The 25020-nt window shown below is 42.2% G+C and overlaps 2 protein-coding genes across 3 annotated transcripts in view; one reads left to right on the top strand and one right to left on the bottom strand.

Moving 5' to 3' along the window:
- Nucleotides 1-143: 143 nt before the first annotated feature.
- Nucleotides 144-18217, top strand: LOC108892525 (zinc finger protein DPF3). Of its 2 annotated transcripts, XM_018690126.2 has the most exons (12): nucleotides 144-228; nucleotides 6518-6678; nucleotides 7602-7709; nucleotides 10031-10158; nucleotides 10929-11024; nucleotides 11299-11359; nucleotides 12168-12209; nucleotides 12819-12959; nucleotides 14364-14477; nucleotides 14662-15485; nucleotides 16217-16433; nucleotides 16657-18217. In XM_018690126.2, exons 1-10 carry the CDS (start codon nucleotides 197-199, stop codon nucleotides 14820-14822), a joined length of 1044 nt encoding a protein of 347 aa, XP_018545642.1. In that variant the 5' UTR covers nucleotides 144-196; the 3' UTR covers nucleotides 14823-15485; nucleotides 16217-16433; nucleotides 16657-18217. The 2 variants fall into 2 exon arrangements, with proteins under 2 accessions (XP_018545642.1, XP_018545641.1); XM_018690125.2 differs by having other exon boundaries at nucleotides 16217-18217.
- Nucleotides 18218-20243: 2026 nt separating this feature from the next.
- Nucleotides 20244-25020, bottom strand: part of LOC108892531 (regulator of G-protein signaling 6-like) — a 40448-nt gene continuing 35671 nt past the window's right edge. Inside the window, 3 exon segments of the mRNA XM_018690136.2 lie at nucleotides 20244-22507; nucleotides 22784-22843; nucleotides 24369-24458. Of these exon segments, the coding sequence (XP_018545652.1) occupies nucleotides 22457-22507; nucleotides 22784-22843; nucleotides 24369-24458 (201 nt within the window). The 3' untranslated portion in view covers nucleotides 20244-22456.

The raw sequence follows: 25020 nt of genomic DNA, 5'->3' as shown, positions 1-25020 counted from the left end.
ATTCAGTTGTGTACAATATAAATACAAGGGAAAACCCTTTAAAATAATTTTGACAGTTTACCCCATTAAGCCACGCCCCGTCCGCCTGTGCTGCAGATGTATTGGTCCACGAATTCACCCCGAGCTCTGATTGGTCAATTCCCGTAGGTTTCCCTCAGAACTGCAAGACGCCGATATTGCGTTACATTGTAGCAAAATGGCGGCTGTCATTCAGAATCCACTAAAAGCGTAAGTAATTTAGACATTGAGGAAATTGTGAATAATTACTTTGTTGCCAACTCGTACGTTAAAACTGACTGTTCGTGCATGTCATTTCCAGTCGTGTGCATATGACAGATTAAGCTGTCCAAATCTATTTTGTGTACTTCTTGCATGGCAAAGTAGCCTCGTATAGTTCTTTTATTCCACAAGATTTTAACATTTAGTCTTAGACATGTGCGTAAGGCTGTCTGACATTTCGACTGCACTAGCGGAGCTTTTCCTCCGTACGGCTTTGCATTCAACACGGGAGAGTGTCGTCTTTCCTGGGCTATAAATTTATTTGAAAACTGTCGACAACGTGCCTTTGCGCCGCACCGAATAATTAAAAGCCGATTTTCTTCGTGCTCGGTTGGGCACAGCGGCGGAATATCATCTGACATTCCGAAAGTCGTTTATAGTTGGTGTGAATTGTCGACATGTCAACTTTGGCTCCTCCGAGCGCAGACGTGGTCAGGACCCGGTAAAGCAAGGGAGGAGGCATTTTGTATTTGCATGCTTGCTGGCGAAATCGACAAAAGTGACAGCAATTTGAGTCCGCCGTCGGAAATAGACTGTCACTCCGTGCTCAAATAGCCCGTGCAATAGTCATTTTTGTCCCTCAACTTCAAAGAAATGCTCCACCTTTTTCTCCATTTCTCCTTTGTTCTTCTGTATTGTTTCACCAATTCCACTGGTAGACATGTTACTGTAAGTTAGACACAATTAGCCTCCTGGTGTCCTGTCATTTCGTATTAAAACTAGCTCGTCATTTAGCATTTCTTGAAATGCACACATTCAATTGGACGTTGACAGCAGCAGGACAGCCAGCCTCGTATTGATGGGCTGTGATGATCATCATAGCTCTTTGGGACTGTGTAAGGTAGAGCAGGCACTCCACTGTGCCTTTAAGTGGAGGAGTGCTGGAGATTAGCTTGGTCCAGGATCCTGGGCCCATCTGTCAGAGAGATGCTCCGACAGGGAGGAAGTGTTGGGCACAAGCAGGAGAACCATCTGCTCCTCCATAGAGGTACCCTGGCACCTCCGTGGAACTGTAGCACAAGGAGTGGACCACACAACACCTTGCACATCATCACCCACTGGCATTGTTACTACACCTAGGAGAGGATGTAGAATGGTGTTTATGCAGAAGGATGAAGAATGACCTGATTGTGCAGTTTTTTTTTCATAGCACATTGAAATTTTCTGCTAAGGATTACTTTGCACTTTTCTAGCTCAGGGAGCACTAGCCAAGGACTAGCTATCTTTAAATAATTGAACAAATAATATGCAGGCTCTACAACTTGCTTTCATTTTGTGATATTAAGAGCAGCTGCAGAGGCTGTGTATCCTGTCAAAGTGGCCTTTAGCAAGACAACCCCCCGCCTGCACACTCATTGCATGACGCTCAGGAAAAAGACTTGTTAGCTAAATGCAAAATTTCTCCTGAATCTGTATTTATACACGAGTCGACTGAGCGTGCTTGCACTTTTCATGCCGTGCCCTCCTTCACAGTTTTTCACCCACTGGGGAATTGCCTGATACAATCCCAGCCTCCCTCTCCTGGCACCTGAACAGCTCAGTGAAGCAGCTGATGTTAAAGTATTCGATGTAAATGTTAAATAAATAATACTTCTGCGTAGCTCCTTCCATTCTCCGATCATGTATCATATGCTTGCCATGATTAGTGCAAAGTACATTTCATTATTACCTCGTTGGACTGTTTCCCTCTCTTGTGTCCCAACAAGCTTCAGCGTGCATCTGCTGTCAGGCTGCTGTTTCATCTCAGAAACATTTTAGCATTCTGATGTGGAATGTCTCCTTGCTATAAGCTGTGCTTAATGAAGTGTTTCAATCTGCTATAATTAGCCTCTGTCTCGGGTTTCTGACTTCATTTCACAAGTTTGTCAGATTATAATTAGTCACACTTGACACTAATTGGATGTCGCTCCTGTGGACCAGTTTGACCTTTTTCCTTCTTTTTTTTTTGTATTAGGATGATTTACTTTAGGGAAATGAAATGCCGGTTTGACTTTGTTGTGGAGACGTGGTGGCAGACGAAGCTGCAGCGTGCAAGCCTGTGCACGTCTGCGTGAGGTCCATCCCCCGTTCTGAGCACGCGAGGACAGTAATCTCCAGAATCCGCTGATTAAAATGGAGTCTGGAATATTTAATTAATAAAGGAGCTCATAAAGCTGCTCATTAAAATTTTAGCCACAGCTGGAGTTTTCTACGAGTCGGACACCATCTTCCTGCCACATCGGCCTGATCCCTCCCTCCCCTGTTCGTCTGCTACCTTGCCGTTGGTGTTGAGTAGACTTTTGAGTGAGTCAGTCTTGCTGTTTATTGGCACTTCAGTGTGGAGGTGTATGGTCTGGTTTTGCTCCTGCCCTCTTCCAGACTGTGTTGCTCTGATTGGTGTAATCAGAGGTTGTTGTCAGGATGCAGCCACTCTGTGCACCCACCCCCCCCCACCCCCAGTCTTGTTATGTGGTAGCTGTAGCTTCCTGTGAAGCAGCAGTGCACCTGCAAATTTGAGAAACCTCCTGAACGCAGCTGAAGAGACTGAAATTATGTTTCTAGATCATCATTTTATGGTGTTATTTTTTTACACACAAGTCAGATCTCCTGAGTGCTGAGCTGTATTAAAGTAAACACGAGTCACGGCATGGCCGCAGATAACTTCACCTCTGCGAGCTGCTCTCTTTCAGCACAAACTGAAGTTTGTCATTAGATATGCAAAACAAGTGTTGACACATGCTCACATTACGGACGCAGCCATGTGACACGGCGAACCGTTGACAGGAACACGCTGATAGCGGAGGCCCCACTGGCCACAAGATTTGCTTTTGTTCCTTGCCCTCACACACACACACACACACACACTCACCTTCTCTACTCAAGTGGAAGATATTGAGGATGTGTAGCACATACCTCTGAGGCACCTTTTTTTTAAAGCACTGAAACACACATGAAATCATCAGAGTGTTTCTAGTTCACTTTGCGTCCCTACGGAGTTTGTCACTGTTAGGCAGAGCTAGACCTACGTGAATGATAATTCAGGTTTGTCAGTCAGTTTTAATAGAACTGGTTTCACAAAAATAATTACTGAGAATTAGGACATGGGGAAATCACTACAGAGAGTTCAGCTGCCAAGGGGACACAGGATCAATTTTAGGAATCTTGACATGATTGAGAGAAAAGTGGAAAAAATATATTTCTGCTACACAGTGTTTAGTTTTTAGACTTTCCTCAAATCTTCTAACTGACTAGATGGTTCTGGACCTACAGTATACTCTATGCTGTTGGTGGTGAAATCTGGGAAGCAGGCATTGTTTCTTTTAAAGGGGTGACACTAGCCAAAAAAGGTTGGTAACCACTGATCTAAATCAGTCGGTTTGTAGGTGAAACCGAAAGTGAATGTTGTCAAAGTGTTAGGCAGTCATTGTACAGGAAAACTGTGCGCACATAACTAATGCAAGTACGATAGGTCACAGTTGAACCAGGAAGCTGGTCTGTAAACTGTGATGGATGTTTACAACAGATAGATTGAGTGATAAATTGACCATTTGACTTTGTGTCCTCTTCCTAAGAAGTTTATATGACTATCAGACTGCTTTGTGTGTGTGTTTTGCCCCACCCGACTTCTTTTTAGCGGTGTTGCTTAGTTCCCAAATCTCAGTAATTAATTTGGTGAGTAGAAATTAGTCATACTTGATAAGAATTGAGGCCAAAACTATAAAGTGGAGTCTTACTTGGACTGATTTCAAAGGACAGTGGAAAAACAAAAACTCGCACCTCGAGGTGCGGAAAAGTTGTGATTACTGACATAGAGGTGGTTTGTTAGAGTGTGTGTGTGTGTGTGTGAGAGAGTGAGAGTGTGTGTGTTAGAGAGAGAGGTATGACTCCCTCTCCCCTCCTGTGTCGTTGGACATGTGGGTCTTGTCACTCATTACAAGTGTCAGAAAGATCTCTCACCTAAGCCCAGCGCACCTGCTGCTCGGGGCGGCGAGTGCTCTGATGGAGAGCGTGTCGTTGCACAGACAGACAGCCAGCACCCACCAGAAGACTTTCGGCACTTATTTGTTCTCTCTCACTCTTCCCCCACCCCCTCCACCCACCCAAACCAACACCCTCTGCCCTGCACATCTCACTTGAGACTGATGAGCATCCTATCTCAGTCTGTTCCACTTGCGTAATCTCAGGAGTTTCTTGAGCATGCACTCGTAGTGGGGCTTCGGGGAGAGTTTTCAGCTGGTCTGCTTTTAGTAAACTGATATGTCACTGTGCGTCCCATCAGAACTGCGTGTTGATATCAAAGAAGAGGCAAACAGGTTAGTTTGACGGGGATTTACAGTTGGAAACAGGACACCCTGTCCACATATGGGATTGATCTGAAGGACGCAATATCTACATTTTATTATACAGCTGTGTGTTGTTATTTTTATCAGCCAGATATGAATTTTTTTAAAGGAAATCCTTAATCAAGCTACTGACAAAGATGTCAAATCTGGCCAGTCTGCTTTGAGTATATCTCTGTGTGACTCCTCTTGTAAAAAATCCTGCATTTTAAAGCCTGAGAAAGTGCCAGTACACCTGAGAAACTGCTGTTTTCTTGGCTTTGTAACACTAAATGACATGTTTACAAGGCCGACACTAGTACTGATATGATTATTAACTACAATAAAGCCACTGTCTTTGTACAATTGTAACATGCTGAAGGAAAAAAGTCCCATAGTTATTAGTCATGGGCTGCTTGTTAGCTTTTTAACCTTCCATTCTCACAGTCTCACCTCCTATCTTTGTTTTTATTTTTCTCTCTCCCTCATCTCTCTCTTTCAAACACCTTTCCACCTCTCCCTGCACTCGCTCTGTACCTGCGACTGTTTGCTTTTCTCAGTTACACTGACATGAAGCCTCCCTTTCCCAGAAGCCTTACACACTGTAGCTTTGTCTGAACCACAGAGCTGTGGGCTTTGTGCGGGACAGCATTCCTAACACGGCTGTTCATCTGCTGGATGTCATCTCATGGAGGGGTAGGGGTAAAGAAGGAGAGCAAGAGAGAGAGAGAGAAAGAGGGAGGGAGAGAAGGAAGGAGGAAGAGCGGGATCTAGAAGACGCTGACAAATCAGCCTCCGACCTCCTCCACCTCTAGTTTAGGATTCCAGGCTTGACTCGCTTCCCTGCAGCTCATTAGTTTCACTTCAAAATGGCCGTCCTCCTAATGTTGTAATTGAGAACACGTGGAGGAAGTTCATTATGCGGATGTGGAGATGTTCATACTAGGAGAACCAGTTGCTACAGTATTTTTTGCCCTGTTGGCCCTCTGATATAACAGCACGCTGTGGAAATCACATACAAAGTACCTTGCCATGATTTCAGAGTTGCAGCATTTACCCCCATCTTTGATATAGTCAAATTAGAACCTGCCCTTGTGCTAGGCACTCTGCTGAGATTAATTAAGTAGGCTAATTACCATACCAGGCGTGTGGCAGCGATTGAGGGCTTGAATGTGAAATATCCTCCCCCATTTCACTCTGAATATTAACACTGAAACCCAGAGGGACTGCCAAAATCTCAGTGGCGCTAAGAAAAGTGGAACTAAAGTGCTAGAGTCTTTGCTGCTCGCTGGTCAGAGGAGTGACTTCATATCAGTCCGCAGATTCATTGCTGTTGTGATAATCTAACTCGGTCAACACTGGCGTAGCTCAGAATCTATCTAGAATCAGATCAGACAGAGAGTCCACAGAGGTAATAATGTGTTTAACCTCAGGAGTGGGAGCAGCAGAGTCGCTACACTGTTGTAACTGGGTTGCGCTGTTTTTTTCTCTTTCTACAATTTCTCCCTGATGGCAAGCTAGAAAGAGGATGGAGAGGCTTAGCTGTCAGTTTGATACTTAAATTGAAAATGGCTGGTTAGAAGTTCAAACAAATGCTAACAGCATTATTTGTGTTGAGAATTTTCCAGTGTACCTTTGCAGAATTGCTTGTCTTTTAAAGAAGGAACTGGTACTTCTCTCCATTATGTTGTATTGATCTGCTTTCCATCATCTTGTAGCTGCCTCAGCTAACTGATTCAGTGATCTGTAGCTAGTTAAGCAACAGGCCATTATTCTTGCATTCACTGATAAAAAGGCTAATCTGCATATCAGAGACTCTGCATTAGCGATGCGTCTGTTCTTGACCAACTCTTCAAACCAGCTGCCATATTAGGTGTCAACTACATCACTCAGTGTCACTGACCTCTGCCGCTAATGTCCCCCCTCCCTGCCCGCTGCAGGTTGGGCGACCAGTTCTACAAGGAAGCCATTGAGCAGTGCCGCAGCTACAATGCCCGCCTGCGCGCTGAACGCAGCGTCCGCCTGCCATTCCTGGACTCACAAACCGGTGTGGCCCAGAACAACTGCTACATCTGGATGGAGCGGCACCACCGTAGCCCTGGTGGGCAGACACACACACTCATACACACTCACAAAGAATGTTTAGTGAGAGTTAAGAGTGTTTTGGTTCATTACGCCTGTAAAAATGGTGTCTGCATTTACATTATCTAAAACTATTAACTAGGATTGTTGATGTTCAGTACTGATTAATCCTTTGATTGCTTTTTTCCTTAATCAAACATTTAGTTAATAAAATGTCAGAAAATAGTGAAAAATTGCGATTGCAATTTTCAGTTGTAACACAACCTAAGGTGTGTACATCTTGAAAACCTATTCATTCAATCAACAGTCCAATCCCAAAAGACATTCACTTAGGTGATGCAAAACAAAAGTAGGGCTGAGACGACTAGTCGATGGGCAGAAAAATAGTTGTCAACAAGTTTGATAACTGATCATTTCCCATTGTTAAAATATGGGTATTTTCTACTTCTTCTCAGTTTTTTATCATTAGAAATTGAATATCTTTGGCTTTTGGACTGTTCAGATCAAACTAATTATGTGAACATGTCTAGTTGAGCCGTGCAAAACTGTGATGGTTTCCAACATTTTATTAGACCAAATCATTAATCAATTTGATTGTAAAAACTATAATAATTGTTGACTGAAATAATCATTTGTTGCAGAACTGTTGAAAAGTGGCAAATCCTCAGGTTTTGGAAGTAAATGTTTGTCATTCTTGTTCCATGAATCACTTGAATAATCAATTATCAACACTGTTGCTGCCTAACTTTCTGTCAGCCAGTTACTTATTATATTAGTGCTGCTTGGAATTGTTTTGAGTGGCCTCATCAGTGTATCGAGCCCAGTAATGTTTGGGAAAACAAAATGGTGTAAATCTCAATACAGAAATAAACAAATCAATATAATCACTGTCAAAAATCTGAAACGGTTTTGTTAGCATGTGTACCACTGTTCTTATTACAGGGGTTTCAGCCGGGCAGATGTACACATACCCCGCCCGCTGCTGGAGAAAGAAAAGACGGCTGCACAACACCACGGATCCCCGCCTGGGCATCTACGGTCTCCAGCTTGGTAAGACCCCAGAGCCTGTTCTCCTCAAGCCACCTGCCCGTCTCTTCCTGCTCCTCAATTTCTCCTCCCTCTCAGCCATCTCTTCCTCCCAACCCCTCCGCCCCAGTCTCCCACCACCCACCTCCTTCAGCTCATGTGATTACTGGTGATGATCTGGAATAATCTCGCTAAAAGCATATCACTCTGTCTCCGCACACTGAGCAGAACAGGCTGCCAGTCATTTTTCAGAGGATGAAATGTGGCTGTGTTCACCCCGGCTGGTAAACTTGTTTTGTGAGAAGTAGAACATGTAATTAGATTTACCACTGCTGGGAGCAGCGAGACCGAGTTCGGCCACTGCAGACAGTATTTAATAAATGTTATTGAATGGAGTTTGGCCTTCTCGGGCTGCCACTTGAAACAGCTCACTCAAAACATTTACCCTTTCCTCTATATTCTCCCTGTATCTTATTTTCTACTTACCACCTCCCTTGCTGATTGGTTTTGTCTCTTTCTCTCTGGCAACTCTTTCATCTCTCCCTATAAATTGCTGTGCAGTCTGTGTGTGCTTTGTGGCCAGAGCTCCTGAGCTCAAGTAACTGGTCCATTCTGTGCCTAAGGCATGCATACCCACTGGGATGTTACATTATCCTAAGGAATGAACGTGACAAAAGAGAGAATCTCACAGAGAAATATTATTTTACATGTTTTAATTCTTAGTTGTTTCTTAAAAGGCTGTGAGGAATACATTGTGTTTTGAGAGAAATCTCCATTTTCTCCATTTAATTTCTGCATAGCATGGTGGAAAGGCAAATGTTTGGGAAGTTGCTAAAGTGAGACAGAACAAGAGACCCTGGAAAGAGAAAGCAAGATGGAGAGATAGCGCATGAACCAAGCCTTTGTTTCCCAAACACATCCCATTGTAGCCTATTGTTTTCCACTGAGCTGGCGCTTGCTAAGACCCCACCACCACCCTGCTGTCCCTTCTCCAACAACAGTGGATTGTATGTGCTGTCTGCCAGTGCCCAGCAGAGGGGAAACATACCCTGATTTAACCTGGCGGTCTCTTATATGGAGCATGTTGTGCAGCTGGCCAGAGGTGGCCAGCACAGGGCAGCAGCCAGAGTCTGTCTCGCTGCCTCGGCAGGCTGTCTAACTGATGCTGTGCTAGAGACTGGGGCTGCATGCAGAATCAGCTCCCTGCTGCAGGCTGCTGCCGGCTCTATTTTTAGCCCCCCCAGCTCCCATGGGTTGGGAGGGAGGGGAGGTGGGGGTCTGTCTCGTCGCGGAGAGTTGAAAGTCAACGTGTGCAGACACAATGGTGAGGGGCTGCCGCCACATGGTGGAGGGGCCCATTTTAGAGGAGCGTGTCGTATCTGCTTCTCACGCCTACCTCTTGTATCTGCCTCTTACCTATGCAGTCTTCTGTTGCTCCAGCACTTCATGTTCAATATTCTGAAAAAGTCTTTCTAGTGGGCGTAGTGGTAAGATGAAGGGCTGATAGAAAGCTGGAGTCAGGGAGGGGGGGCTTTGAAGTGTGTCCTCTTTTTAAACATCCACAGAGCAACTGGATGATCATGAAGCTCTCCATGGAGAAGAGATTTTGTAAATAAGATGTGTGCATCTGACTGACTGTCAAAGCTTTTGTTTGTTCTGCTTTGTCTGCTCAACCTGCTCGCCTCCTACACTGTTTGTTTAGATCTTCAGCTCACTGTAGGAGGAGATATCTGCATGATGCGTTCAGGTTAAAGTGATAAGCCACTTAACTACATCGTACCTCAGAGATTCCTATGGACAAAGTCAGTCTAATGTCTGCATAATGCAGCATTATCCAGAGCTCAACGATGACAATGCAGTCTCTCTCAGAATGAAAACATATGTTTTTTCAGCAATATAGTGCTGTGAAAATAGTTGTGATGACACATTCTGTTACAGGCAAAAAATAAATAAATAAAAATATGACAGCTGCTATAACAAACAAATGCTCCAGCAATTTGCCACATGCTTTTATTAGTTCTAGTGTGAGTGGAAGGGAAGAGACATAATAATACAATATGCTCATAAAAAGCTGTGGACATAGGTTACATTGTAGTGCTGATCATTCTTGTCACAATTACAGTGCTTGACGGTGATGCAGGAGGAAAAGCGACACATGCCAGAGGACTGTAACATACTGCAGCTTTGGAATCATGAGCCATACACTTTCCACTGCATCGGTTATATAACCTGTGGAAGTTCTCAACCTGAAGTGATCAATAGACATGTGTTGGCATGCCATGATAATATAAACACTGAGCTGAGCATCATGTTTTCGTTTTTTTGTGTTTTTTGTCGTTGTGCAGATGGTGGCCTCATGTCCAGGGACACCTTGCCCACTCAGAGCACCACACTGGAGGCTCTGCTGCGAGGAGAGGGTCTAGACAAGAGGAATAACTCTAAGAACGATGAGGAGAGCCTGCTGGAGATCCAGGTTGGTTCCAGTCAGACTCTCAGTGTGTGTGTGTGTGTGTTGCATGTGTTGCTCTGGTTAAGTTCGTCAGCCAAACATTTCAAATGTAAATGCTCAGTGATATCACTGAAACGATTGAGGGCCCTGGCACCAAGAGTGAAGTGTTGCGCTCTGACTGGTTGTTAAGGCAACTTGCCAAGTTTTTCCAGCTGACCTGCAGGGCTCGTTAGCTGATTGCTGTCTCACTGAGAGGCAGTTTGGACAAATGGACTGCGTCAACTTTGATTTCCCATTTACTGACTGTTACACAGTATATGGTAATAATAATGAGTTAGGCCCACATAATAATGCAAAAAAGAGAAAAGAATAATATGAAACTTTGCTTATCTCTGCAATCTTATTCACGGTCAAAAGCAGTCATATCTTCACATCACACATTCCAATCAAATATACCTGTGGACACAGGGATATTTACAGAAAGGGACAAACAGGAAGACGGAGATTGGAACACCGTGGTTTATCCCTCCTCTCAAGGCAAACCGATAAAATTATCTTACTGCTACCAAACAAATTAATTCAATAAAGAATATGATCTGTAAGCATTTTCACATCAAACAGACATTTATACATGAGGAGAAAGAATGTTACATCTGTCAGAGATATCCAGATTATGTGGAGCTAAAAAATAGCTTTTTCTCTCCTCGCTGTTGTTGCTGCTCAGTGTTGTTTCAGCAAGCTGGGCTTTAATCAGAGCTGACTATTGAAATGGTCTCCCTCTCTCTCCCTCTCAGAGGGTTCTGGAGGCAGATGCAGCAGAAGACGCTTTCAATGATGATGATGACTACGAGGTGGACACTCCCAAGAGAAGACATCGGGGCAAAGGAAGAGTAAGTGACCAAATGGACTACAGTTACCATGTACTTCAGTTGACTTCACTATAAGTGGAAGAAGAGCTGCACTGCCAGCCAGTTTCTTTTTTAAAAAAAAAATCTTCTTAAATCACATCAAATTACATTTAACTCTGTGTGAGCGGCAAAGGCATTGCTTTCTCTCTATTATATACAGATTGTATGTACTATTAAATGTGTGAATCAGCTTGTATGTGCATGTTGAAAGGTATTGATGTCATTGCAGAGAGTTAACAGGTAGTTTTCTCCTCAGGGCCGGGGCTCAGGCCGCAGGAGGACAGATCTGGATGATGACAAGCCATATGTCTGCGACAGTAAGTAGAGATAAAATCTGAAACATCAGGTCTTTTTTTTTTTTTTACTGACGCATCCTTTCTACTGATGAGTGTACAATGAGTTTACAATATAATGCAGTTTCTGGATAGTCTGTTGATTTCTCTGACATATATTGAGCTGTTTTCATTGTAAGAGTCTTAAGTTTAAAATAATGAATACAGTAAAAAAAAAAAAAAAAAAAAAAAAAAAGGGCATTAAATCTCAAGAAAAGTAGACACTATATATTGTGTATGTAATTTGGTATGTAATTTGTAATGTTTAAAATATATATATATATATACGGAAAAACATACATAGTATCTTATATTACTGTAAATAAATTGTAATTTCCTTTATGTATCTCAGGCATAAGTTATTATTTCCTATTAGTGAGAATGGAGGAGGAACCAGCTAAATGCAGCTCCTTTAATTGCTTCCAACAGAATATTTTCTTCTCTACATACTACAAATACTACTACTACTAACTACTACTACTACTACTAATACTGTATATCTCTAGAATATCCACATATCAAGAAGGTATTCTAAAACAACCCTCAGGGCAGTTGTCATCAAAAAGTACAACCAGTGTAATTCAATCACCAACACAGTTTTTACAAACCACAGGATGAAAGCAGGTGAACTAGTGTTACTGTAGTCTCAAGTATTCCTGTACATGCAAGTTGCATGTGGAAAATCCAGGTGTTGAGGGGTATTGGATTTAAGCTTGCTGTTGAGACTCTTCTTGAACAACACATACTCATACTACTGTCCCCTCTCTTTTGCCTTGTGTCTTTTCTGTTTCAGACAGATATAAACAAAAGCAGAACTCAAAATCTTCGACCTCAGGTACCTTAATTTGTTGACTGTTTTTGTACTGTAGTTTTTTTTTTTTTTTTAGGATATTTATTTTGATAGATTGTTGAGTGGTAGTGTTCCAAGTGCTGTGATTATTGATTCAGCCCCTATATTATCTTACTTTTCGCAAGCTGAAAAGTGCCCTTGGTGCTGTGAAACTGAGACATGGTTATTATGTTGTCTGGGTTTGTGTTTTATTTGACTGACTATTGTAATCAGATCCTGTGCTCATGGTTTTTTTCCCTTTTGGAGCCAGAAGTTGAATAGTTAGACATTAAATGCCACAAGGCCTATTAATTTTTCCTATTTATGGTGAGACTGTCAATCTGCTCTGCAAAATACAACAAGTGCATGTAGTTTTTAATGCTGTTGCATTATAACTTATGGAATCACCAGTTTGCCAGACGCTGAGTGGGTGTCTGACTCATAACCCTCGAATGTCACATTACAATCAAAGGATATTTAGGCCTTTATCTTAAACAAGTGGCCAGAAAAGAAAAAAAAAATCTGTATAGAAATGTTGTGTTGCCAGAATTATGTTTAGATAATGAAATGCAGCTGCAGTAGTGGGACTGAACATCTGCCTGCTGTGTGTTGCAGTCTGTGCAAAGCGCTACAGGAACCGTACGGGACTAAGCTACCACTACACCCATTCCCACCTGGCAGAGGAAGACAGAGCTGGGGAGAGGAGCACAGCGGCGTCCAGATCTCCCTCTGTGCCACAGACTGACCGACACAAACGTAAGATGCCTGACTGCTGTTCCTGTCATCGACCATGGTGTTTGGTTTCATTAGACAAACCAAAAAAATGTCACACACAAAAAGTTGACACTGAATGTCTCAGCATAGTTTGGCCTTGAACTTGCTCTATGATTTGTTTTTGTTTTTGTTTTTTGTTTTTTTAAATAATAACTTTATGCTACGTTTTCTGGGGGCTTCTGCCTTTAGTAGTTAGGTCACAGTACAAACTGAAATTGAAAAGAGGAAAGCTGCTCAACTTAGATACCTTTATTTAATCCTATAAAGATCCATGTTTTAGCAAACCGCCTATCTAAAGGATAAGAAACAAGGTGTCATATCGGAGTTCTCATAATTATGAGATTCTGACTTGTAAATAGCGTTGATGTAATAACTTTTCTAAAACCTCTGATATATATCTAACACAAAGTCTGCTGTCAAGATGATTAAACCCAACACATTTTAACTTTCACACAATCAACTTGATAATCATACAACTATCTCAGGTTGATGTGGGAATGTTTCTCTTCTCTACCATCCATCCCATATACTGTTGCTTTACATTGCCAACTAGGACAGATGTTACAAATCATGGCATTCAACCTGTGAAGCCATTTCAAGGAAGGCCTGACACCAAACACATGTCCACGTCATCAGGAAATCAACAAGCACAAAGAAGGAGAACAAAGGACAAAAGTCTGAATGCAAGAAAGAATCTATCTACATAAACAATGCTTCAATTCAGTGTTAAAGGTTAAACAAAGAAAGTTAAGTTTCTAATATCTGTATATGGTACGTCTCTTAATGGCCTTGTTCAGACTGCCAGCCCAAATCTGTTATTTGGTATATCCAGATTATATCCAGATTGATTTTAGAAAGTCTGGACAGCAAAAGCCAAATCAAGTGCATTTTTTGTAAATTGTTTCCAAAGCACATTTGGAGGTGGTTAAAAACGCATTTCCAATCAGATCTCTACAGATGTCTGAGTCCGGATGAAGTGGCTGCTCAAATCGAATTTCAAAGTGTTTTTTGAGTCACTCGCAAGGCAACGCACAATGACAACATTGTGCAAAGTGACTACGTCGTTACTACAGCAACCTGTGTGGATAGGTTGATGATGTCTGGACACACAAGTCTGATGTGATCGCTTGCAAATAACAGCACAGACAGTCTTACCTAAAGATCTCATTTGAGAAACAAATCTCATTTGCCTGCAGTCTGAACAAAACCAGCAACTAGACCACCCGATCTCATGTGGCTCGTAGGGTTAATAGTCTCTTAGTTTAAATAAAGAAAACAGAAAAATGTTGTTTGCATAGGGCATGAAGTTAACCCTACATAAAGTATTTCTTTGTATTGGTGTCGACCCCTATAACTTGGTACTTTTTTTCTGGAATTTTCTCACAGGTCCAAAGGGTCCAGGTGGGACCAGCATTCCCAACAACTACTGTAATAAATGCCAGGGCTCAAACAAGAAAACGGGTAAATCTGGGTCTCCCTGCTCAGCCTGCCAATGCACAAGTGAGTTCATACATACCAGAGTACAATATACAACTTTTTACTACTCAAAGCACGTGTTCGCAGTGGATGATTGGTAAGAAATAGACGCTCTTGCAGTATAATATGATATAATGTGATCTAACTTCCTTTAACTTTACGGTGCTATCGCTCGTCTCCTGTTCACTGACTCTATCCTCTGTCCCAGCTGACTGCGGAGAAGAGAAGGAAGACGGGACTTTCACCGGAGCTGAGGAGCTGTTCGGCACCACCTCGGAGAGCGACACTTCAACCTTTCACGGCTTTGAGGACGACGAGCTGGAAGAACCCGCCACAAACAGCAACGGGATATCCAACCGACACAGATAGAGCAAATCTTTCCGATTTAAAGAGACGATGGGTTTTTGTTTTTTGGTTGTTTTTTTTTTTATATGGATTAACCTCTGGCAAAAATTTGCTGCTTCTTTTTCAATGTTTTTTGTTTTGCAGAAAGCACAAAGTGATCATTTCAGGACAGAAATGCAAGTGGTATTTTATCTACTGAACATTGTTGAATAATTTATGAACACCTTTTTTATATATAAATATATATATTAACTTTTAAGGCAGTGAACGACTGTCTGCGTTTGTTGACAAGTGACTCAGCCTCCATGCAAAACAGAAGACATTTTTGGAGTGTTTTTTTTTTTTTTTTCGCCCTCACTGGAGCAGAAGGAGCATAAATATGATGAACAAAAAACACTGGAGAAATTAGGAAATTGAACAGATGAAAATTTTGAAAGGCATGAATGATACGTTTTGGAAGTTGACTGAATGTCGTTGCAGACCCATACATGAGCTACTGGGTGATTTTGCATCAGTAGTGGGTGTGACTATGAAGGCCTCTTCCTCTGCTCTAACTTTGGATTTAACTTGTATGAAAATGAAGGAACCAATGAATGGACTGCCACAGCCCACTGGAAATGTTTGGATAAAGAAGTCTATAAATATACTGTAGTCTTTACAGATACAGTGGGCTTTAAAAAATGAAAGGTAAGCCACAGCTTCTTCTCTCATTCAGGGACATAAGACATTTTGCAGATCACAGATGAACAAAGCTTGCTAATACACTGAGTAAGTGTTGTCTCAAAATAAACAGATTAATGGAATATTTTGTCACTGATGTAAGCCAGTGCAAATTTGATACAGACTAAACATTGTTGTATATTTATTGGACAGTCAAACAGATTCTGTGTAATTTGGCTTTGTAAATTAAGCTGCTCAAATCCATTTGAAAATGGGAATCAATTATAGTTTTTAGCTATACTAGCAACTCTAGAATGGCAGTGTTGGTTTGCTGCACCACTTTGGTCCAGACTGAAATATCTCAACCAGTAGTGGAATTTGGTGCAGACATTCATGGGCCCTGAGGATGAACTGAAATTGCTTTGGCGATCCTCTGACTTTCCCTCTTGCGCCACCAGCAGGTTAAAATGTCTATTTTTCCAATACTTGATGACCAAATAGATGCAAAACTAATGACATTTCCATCAGCATTTATTGGCAAATGTTAACATGCTAACAAACCAAACCAAGTTGTACACTATGATGAACAGTATACCTGCTAAACATCAGCACATTAGCATTGTTGTTGTGAGTTAACAATGTTGGCATTTATCTCATAGCACTGCCGCCCTGAGTACAGCCTCACTGAGCTGCTAGTGTGGCTACCTTGTTCAGACATATTATGTGTGAGCCTTACCTATACTGTCTCTGTTATACAGGAGCTCTCAGCACATTGGCCCAGAGGTGGGGGTGACCAGTGAAGAAGAGGATTTAACCCTCAAAAACTAATGAGCCTTCATGTCCCTCCTGATTTGGGCCTAAAATAACTGACTGAAATGGATGAATAGACATCCACCACTTCTACAGGCCATGTGGCTTAACTGAAGCAACTGCTCCCTTGACGACATGTATCGATCCCTTCTGAACATTTGATATGTGAGTAGATCCAGCTTCATTTCATCCTTTCTGCACTGTGCTGGAGCTCCACTGAACTATGGGAACACTAAAGGCCAGGCCTTTGGACTGTTTGTGCCCAACGGGTGCATTTGGGGCCCTCCCCCGCGGCCCAGCCTGCCCACTCCTGCTCTGTGACTGTGTGTGTGTCTGCTGTGTGATCCGATGTGACACTAAGACGTCATTATCCTCATCACTGTGCCAGCCTGCCGCTCTGCACTGGAAACCAGCTCTGACAGCCATGACCCTCCAACCTGATTGGACCAGTGACCCCCTGACCCCCAGCCATAGAGATGGTGCTCAAATCCACCACTATTACATGCAGACCTCTGGACTACTGTATTCAAACATGGACGCAAAGGTTTTCTGCTTCTGTCCCTCTGTCTGTTTTTGCTCTCTCTTCTGCCTCTCTGATCTCTAATGGGTCGCAGTAATTTAGCTCATTTTTTTTGCATCTGTTGTATAATATTTCTATGTTTTGAACTCTTTAAAAGTTTAATTAGTATGACTTCTTGGGTTTGCTCAGACTGTACTGATACCTCTGTCCTGATCAGGTGCACAATAGCCACAACTACTCAGGCATCTTTCATTTCCTCTGCTGTTGATTGTTCAGCCACTCAGCCCTGATTCATGTGATTGTATTCAGTTCGGTGAGGAGGGACAATAATGCCACACAAGGATCCCATTTATAATCGACTCCCGGGAGGGACCTGGGACGCTGCAGTCTCATGCTTTAGGAACATGTCGCAATAACAAGCTTCAAGCTTTGTCTGGTCTCTGCTGATTTTTACCCGGTGTCACACTCGCCATCCACTTTTTGTTTAAAATCTACAGCCTCAGTAGATTTTGGCAAGAGTGGGATTCATCTCAGATGCATTTGAAAACAATATTGCTAGAGAGGCAGGACTCCGCTCAGATCCATATACTTAGTGAGAAGTGAAAACTGTAAAATCCAAGTTTTTCTGTGACATTTCCGTTGAGTGCTTTAGAGGGCCTAATTGCTTTATGACATTTAGAAGGTGCTTGAAGTACTGTATCGAAAAGCCTTTTAGGTCCATAGGTTGCACATGCTATGTAAGAGGTCCGCGTCCTCCCATGTGATTATTCAGTATCGCTGCAATGTAATGATAGCCGCTCCGTTTTTTGAAGCTAATCATTAATCCTACGTGTCTGGTATGACTATGCTCATGCATTCAAACCAACTTTCTTCACTTCCCTCAGGGACCCTCCACACAGCAGTTTATCTCCTCTGGACAAACAATGGATCTGAGACTTGTCAATGATCTTGTCTTCTTCTCTTGTATCAATTATGTGGTGTTTCCACAGTAAAATTGTGTCTTTTACCTTCTGAAAAGTCACGCCAGTAAGTGAAAGCATGTGTCATTAGTCATAATCTGCTAAATGTTACCTTCCGTATACGAACAGGCCTAGCGTGATGCAGTTCTGAACAAAAGGAGAAGCTCCTAAATGCAAAAGTCAGTGATGTCTGCTTAAAACTAATGTGTCACCAATCATTGAATAGCCTGTATACCTCGTCAAAGACACAGCAATAGGCCCTGGTACTCTCTTGTCAAGCCTACCGGGGGTGGAGAGGGAGGATCGGGGTGGGAATGGAGCCAAGAGGAGATGAAATGGACATGACTGGGTGTTTGTTTCATCTTCAGCTGTAAATATAAGTTGAAATGGAGAGAATGAAGAAGTCTTTGTTTGTTAAACTATTTTTATTGTTCTGAAAAAATAAAGAAAAAAATAAAGATTGAACTGATCTGCCTGATGCTGTTTCCCTGAGAAAGGGCCACGGGTCATCTTAAAAAGGCAGCTGATAAGCAGAAGAATCCTAGACTGGATCAATAAGGTTGGAGTGACCCTCAGACTCCGTGAGCAGACAGGGAGGGAAAAAAAACACTTGAGTTTTGTGAGAGCAGTGGTAGCTCAGGACTCTAAATAGGAACAAGACGACAAAAAAGAAGCCCCACTGCAGGGAGCTCATTGATTGGTAGGTGCTGCTTGAGAAATCAAAACTAAGTCTGTAGAAGTCATATTGGAGCAGCAGAGTCTGCCTACAGAGAGAGAGATTCACTACTGGCAACATACTGAATGTTAACTGCAGGTATACAGTATAAAGGTTTAGAAAGGGGTTAGGGTTTAAAAAGTGATTTAAGGGCACTTCAATAGCATTGTGAGAACAGGTTTCACACGGATCTAATTAAATGTGACACATCACTCCATCACAAGTACAATGGCATTTAAACGTGCAAGGATCTAGACCTAGACTAGTTACTTCTTGGACTAGAGAAACTTTATAAACGTCAAAAACAACAATTTCATCATGGGATCAGTTCTGAAGCACTAATTGTTGATATATCAAATCAGGCCAACATGAAAATTTCTAAGAGTAAGAGTTTATCACTTGACTATGATTCAATAAATTAAGTCTAAACAGTCTTTCTCATTGGTCTACCCACTGGGCAGCACTGGTTTCTAAAAATATAAAGGGGCACTCCAGCTTTTTAGCATTCCCTCCCGATAATATTGGGATACAACAACATGTCAAAATGGTTCATTTGTCACAACAGACAAATTTTAAAAATAACTGTCAAAACTGAAGCCACTGGGTAGCGGTTCTGCCTTATGGGGTAAAGTCTTTCGTAGGTAGGCTATATAAGAAACATGACTCTTAGCTCCCTCTGTGGCCATCAGAGACTGAGGCCGCGTTACCGAATGTGTTGATGCTCTGGGCACCATGTGATTCGGTCTGGGTACACCACCATGTTGGCGGGAAACGCCTGAGCAAACATGAACGGCGCCAGCGCCGATTTCAAGCCGTCAAGAGTTCCCTTCACAGTTTAAATCCGCGGAAACTGAACGATATATTGCACAACTCGATAGATAAAATCATACTGACCCTTGCAATGTCCCCAGTGTGCTTTTCACAAGTATTGAGACAGTCAGCGTGGGCAATGTCCCAGACCTGCAGTAACCAGACATCTACCTGGTCAACTTTCCCTCGTCCAATAAATTATTCCCGCAAAATCCACGCCACAACGCAAAAGTCTAAAATGTCTTTTGTGAAAACAGAACTGCTAGAAATCACAACCATGTAAAATAATAATAAAAGATATTAAAGTTAGGAAGCACTGTATTCGGTACCTGATATGAAGTGATCACGTCATATGCGGAATCCGTTGCCTGTAGGTTCCCACCGTCCTGTTTTCCTCTGCTCGCCTCTAGCACGTTTTATGGCAGTAATCCATTTCTGTCGTCCTTTAGGATCGTTATGAAAATGCTCTCCACTTTGTCTCCGAGTACTGACATCCTGGGGTATAACAGGTATCCACCGTGTTCACTTTTTATACAGCAGGCTACGAGGCAAGTTAGCTGCCAGCAGTGGCATACCTGGTAGTAATTTGAACAGCGCGGTTTCGTGCCAATATGGCGGTGTTTTAGATTTCGAATGTTGCATGCCGGGATTACGTGACGTTATTTGCTCTATACGTCACGCGTCGTGGTAACGCGTAACGTGTTCACGTGTTGTTGTTAATACGTCGTACAACGAAAGCTCAGTTAGCTAGCTGCTTCGTGCTGCTACTGATGAGTATACTACCAGGTAAACAGTAAAACCTGTACATTGAAGTTTTTTGTGATTTACATTTGAACATCTATGACCTTGTATTGTGATACACCTGAAAAAGAATGCCACTCAACGCCTACCCTAAAGGTCTCACCCCTTAGAGAAGACACCTCTGTATTCCATTATAATGTATCAGAGAAAAACACCAGTGGCACAGATCAGACAGGTCCAGAGTTTTTATTATTTGGTACCCATGAATAGATAGCAGGTGCTTGAGTGTTTTAGAGTGCCAGTAGTTATCTTGCTGATTGAGAAACTAAAAGCACAAAATGCCCTGAATATGTTACATGCATAGTAATGTGCCCATATCATAATAAAGTGTGCTTTTGGATAATGAAATTTAGCCAATTTACATCTACAATGCACTCTGTACATAGTGACATTGTGTTTGTGCTGAGAATAACATTTGGTACATCGACTGGAGTTAAGCATCTCTCTCTACCTTATAATCAGGAGGTTATTGGTTTATGATAATAATGGTAATTATTAATATGACCTGTACAGTGCATTGCAGTGACTCTAATGGAAAAGAATAGATGATTCACTCATTCAGCAGTGTAGTCTGTTACAGTAGCAGTCACTGGCCTCATGGGGGAGCTGTGAGATTGAACTCTCCTTAGTCCAAGCACGTCCTGTCTGAAGAAGAAGGTTGAAGCCACAGTGGAGCAGAGAGGCCTTTAATGTTCAGTGTGTGGCACCCATGACGGGTCAGATATTCCCAAGTTGCATTGCAGGGCTTTGATGTCCATTCACTGAGGAGTGTTGCTCCATTTCAAGGCTTTCCCCCCATCTGAGAGTCAAACCGTCTTCCCCTAAATTAACGCTCCATTATGGTCCAATAACATGCACCATTTTCCCCACAGTCATTAAAACACATGATGCTATTAGATGGAGAGTCATGGCATACACTTTACCAAACAAAAATGGTTAGGTTTCATTGTTTTAAGAAAACAAAAGATGGGATAATCATGCAGTACAAAAACAACAAAACATAAATGATCCCATATCGGGCAGCAGGCCTTGTAATACCTCCATGATTGGAGAACAACTAGTTTTGACATCATGATGTCCTTCAATACAATGTGAACACAGCAGAAGACAGTCTTGTAACACTCTGGTGCTGGTCCTGTGGTTTAACCACCACTAGATGGACCCATGGCACTGGAAACTTTAAAAACTACACTATATAGTGGGAGCCCAGTAAGCATGTGGATGCTATTTCACATGTGATGGTGCACACTAGAACTAAAGTAAACCTCAAGTCACTGTGATTCACACAACAATGTGGGCCATGTTTGTAAGCATCTTAGTTATTCACACAGACGTTTGAAGTTAATTTAACTGCTGCAGCCTGAAAATGTTAAAACTTGAAGCCTGGATGTTGTTAAAGCAGTGGACCAATTTGCCAACTGGAATAAATTCATCTTTGCCATAAGTCTCATTACAAAGCACGAAACATTAATCCTCAACAAAGACATTTGGATGAAACATGCAACGGTGCAGTGTGGATGCTACATTAAGCCCTTATGCCAGATTTTGGAATGTAATGAAGCACAAAACATTATACCTTCAAAAAATCCATTTTGTAGATGTCATTAAATACAACTTATGGGAAAAGAAAAACTTTGTATTCTTGAGTACTGCCAGAACTATGTCCACTATTTAAATGACATGTCATGTGCTTTATAAGAAACAGATATAATAGAAATCTCAAAGTTATAAAAAGAGGTTGGATATATTTCTAAAAAAAGAAACAAAGTGGTCTCACGCTTTAGTTATTGCTGGCTGCCTTGCAAGTACAGAGACATATGTAAAATAGATTTGTGTCTGTGTTGATGTGCCTCTTTATATTTTATTAGAGCAGGTACTGTGTGACTGAGTTGGGACTGGCCCCAGCTGTTTTAGGACAATTAACCAAATTGTGCCAAATTGCTTTTAAATGCATTTTTTTTTATCAAAGAATATTGTTGCTTTTGATACCCAATAAACATATATATAAAAGAAAATGAAAACAATATAAACTAGTCTGCTTAGTCAACAAAGGGCTGACAACCAGTTTGTTGACTAAGTGATGAAAAGAGGGCAGCCCTAGTCTGTATGTGCTTATACTGTATGCTGCATGCCATGTGGTGTGTTGGCTGAGGTTCCCCTTGTCGGTATTGTCTTTTTCCTCAGTGGTTCCATTTTGGGTTGTTCACCCCCAGCGGGCCCAGCGCTGCGCTACCAGTACGGCAGCAGTCCTTGGAGCAGTGTCTGAGAGCCTCGGCAGCAGCCCTGTCCAGCCCAGCTCCACTGTCTGCTCCCCTGCCCCGACCCCTGCTTGGCAGTCACCCCTCTGACGGGGTCCGGCTGCGCCCCTCCAGCACAGGCTGTGTCAGGATGACTGCATCAGGCCTGTCAGGCGCTTTCCCGTCAAAGACTTACCCTAGAAGGTCAATTAAAAGGAAAACACATCACTGGACTGAGATGCTAAAAGTAGAAGTACTTTATAAATCACACAAACCAACAAGGTGATGTTATCGAAAATGCTAATCTTCAACCATTCATGTGACTAGCGTGTTATATTACTCACACATAAACATCCTATTACAGGTCTAAAAGACACAACAGAGTGTAATATGGTTACATCTGCAAAAGCCACTGATAGTGAGCCAGCCAGTGTGGTTTGTGATATGAACAGCCCCAGCTCCAAGTGACTTACCACACTGCGGGTGAACTTCTCCAAGGAGGTGCGGCGGCCCTGTTCTGTGTCTGCTGGCTGCTGTTTTGGGAGGGGGGGAAGCAGGGTGAGTGTTTGGGTCAGGTACGGGTGTTGACGGTAGGTGGGGAGGTTGGGGGGTGGGGTCAGGAGTGATGTTGTTAGTGAGGAAAAAAAAAGAGCAGGGGGGGCCAAGCGTTGCAAAAATGAGGGCCCGAGGATAATGTGGGGTGGGGGGGTGAGGGGGTTGTTTTGTTTAATTTTTTTTTTTTTTTTAAAGGAAATGGAGTGGTGTCAGTGACAGGCCAGCGAGAAGGAGCGGTGTCCAAACGGGGGAAAGGGCAGAAAGGCTAGCATGAACAGAGGCAGCTGTGATTTGCTGAAGAGCTCCATATTACACAGTAACAGCTAAACGAGCGTTTGCTTTGCTATGCAAGTCTCAATACAAATAACATCCAGCTGACAAAATCACCACCTGCTACAACTTTGTTATACTAGGCTGCATCTGTCAACCACTTCTATACGTTACTGGTCTGACATATCTATGCGCAGTATGTTGGTTACTTTTTCAAAGCAGTTTGTTGTGTGTGGCATGTGATGTCATGTTTTTAGAGAGTTGTTTGATTTGCTCTGTGTGCAGTATATTATAAAATATCACTAATGAGTGGTGGGTTAGAAGAAGTATTTAGATCTTTTACTCAAGTAAAACAGTGTAGTTCATATTTCATAATCATTTTGACTATTATCTTTACTTTACATCTCCCCCCTCTCTTTCTCATGGCAGATGGCCACCCACCCTGAGTCTGCTTGAGTTTTCTACCTCTTTAAAGGAAGTTTTTCCTCGCCACTGTCACCTAGCGCTTGCTCGTGGTGGGAATTGGTTGGGTCTGTCTTTCGAAATACAATAATATAAAGAGTACAGTCTGGACCTGCTCTATATGAAAAGTGCCTTGAGATAACATCTGATGTGATTCACCGCTATAGAAATAAAACTGATTTGACTAGTAATACTCTTACAAGTAAAAGTCCTGCATTCATAATTTTACTGAAGTAAAAGTTTTAGCATCAAAATGTACTTAAAGTACTAATGGTAGAAGTACTTATCAGGCAGAATGGTCCATTTCAGAATAACGTGTATTATATTATTGGATTATAATCGGTGCATTGAGATGTTAACATCACTAAAGTTGCAGCTGGTAAAGTTGGGGGTAATTTTAATTACATCCTAAACTGCCAGGCAGCTAAGTAAATGTGTAATGTGTAACTAAAGCTGTCAAATAAATGTAGTGTAGTGAAGTGAAGTACAATAATTGCCCCCAAAATATAGTAGAAGTATAAAGGAGGAAAAAAATGGAAATACTCAAGTACCTCAAAACGGCACTTGAGTAGAGAACTTGAATAAATGTACATTCCACCACTGTCACTAGCAGCATGTATATCTAACTGTGCACACACAATAAATATGAACCTGGGATGACTTTTAAATCATAAAAAAAGAATCAAACCAATATGAGAAAATGCAATTAAAGTGATAAAGTTTTAGAAAAAAGAAGAAGAGGTGACATCGAGGTCAGTGAGTGCAGCTCACCTTCTTTCTGGCTAACAGGAGGTCTTGGTAGATGTTGGATCGCAAAAAGCGTGCATAGCTGTCACTTTTCATTAGCTTGAATATGTGCTCCTGTAAGAGAAAGAAAGAAAAAGCGATGAGTGTGTGTTAGCCTGGGTGATAGAGGAGGAGAAGTGTGGCGAAATAAAGAGAGAGTCTGATTATGGTAATGGCGCTGCAAGCATGTGTGATTTGTGATTTGGGGTGATGCAAACCGAGAGTGCTGACATGAGCGGGCAGAGTCCTGTGAGACAGAGCTGAGTAATGTCCTGCCAGTGAGAGGCGTCGCACGTCACACACACACACACACACATGTACACACACCGACCAACCCACTTTGAAACGAGAGGAATCCATGGTGAACCGACCGAACAACCTATTCATGGCATTACTCGCCTCATTAGGCCCTGGCACAAACACACTCCGTCATTCTTATCCTCTCCTCCTCTCTTTCTATTCCTCCGTGCCCTCTCATTCATTCACTTGTGTAACGTGAGTGGGGTGGAAGGGTTCAGTGTTTCTGTGGGCAAGTAGATGAGAGAGGAAATAAATGGCTGCAGTGTGTGTGTGTCGTCAACAGGGATGAAATGGTGGATAACTAATCTGAACTTTAGTGAAAGGACCTTTTTACTTT

Source organism: Lates calcarifer, linkage group LG19, assembly GCF_001640805.2.
Source record: "Lates calcarifer isolate ASB-BC8 linkage group LG19, TLL_Latcal_v3, whole genome shotgun sequence".
Lineage (NCBI taxonomy): Eukaryota > Metazoa > Chordata > Actinopteri > Centropomidae > Lates > Lates calcarifer.
Note: the sequence above shows the minus strand (reverse complement) of the source record. Positions and strands in the feature narration are given on the sequence as shown.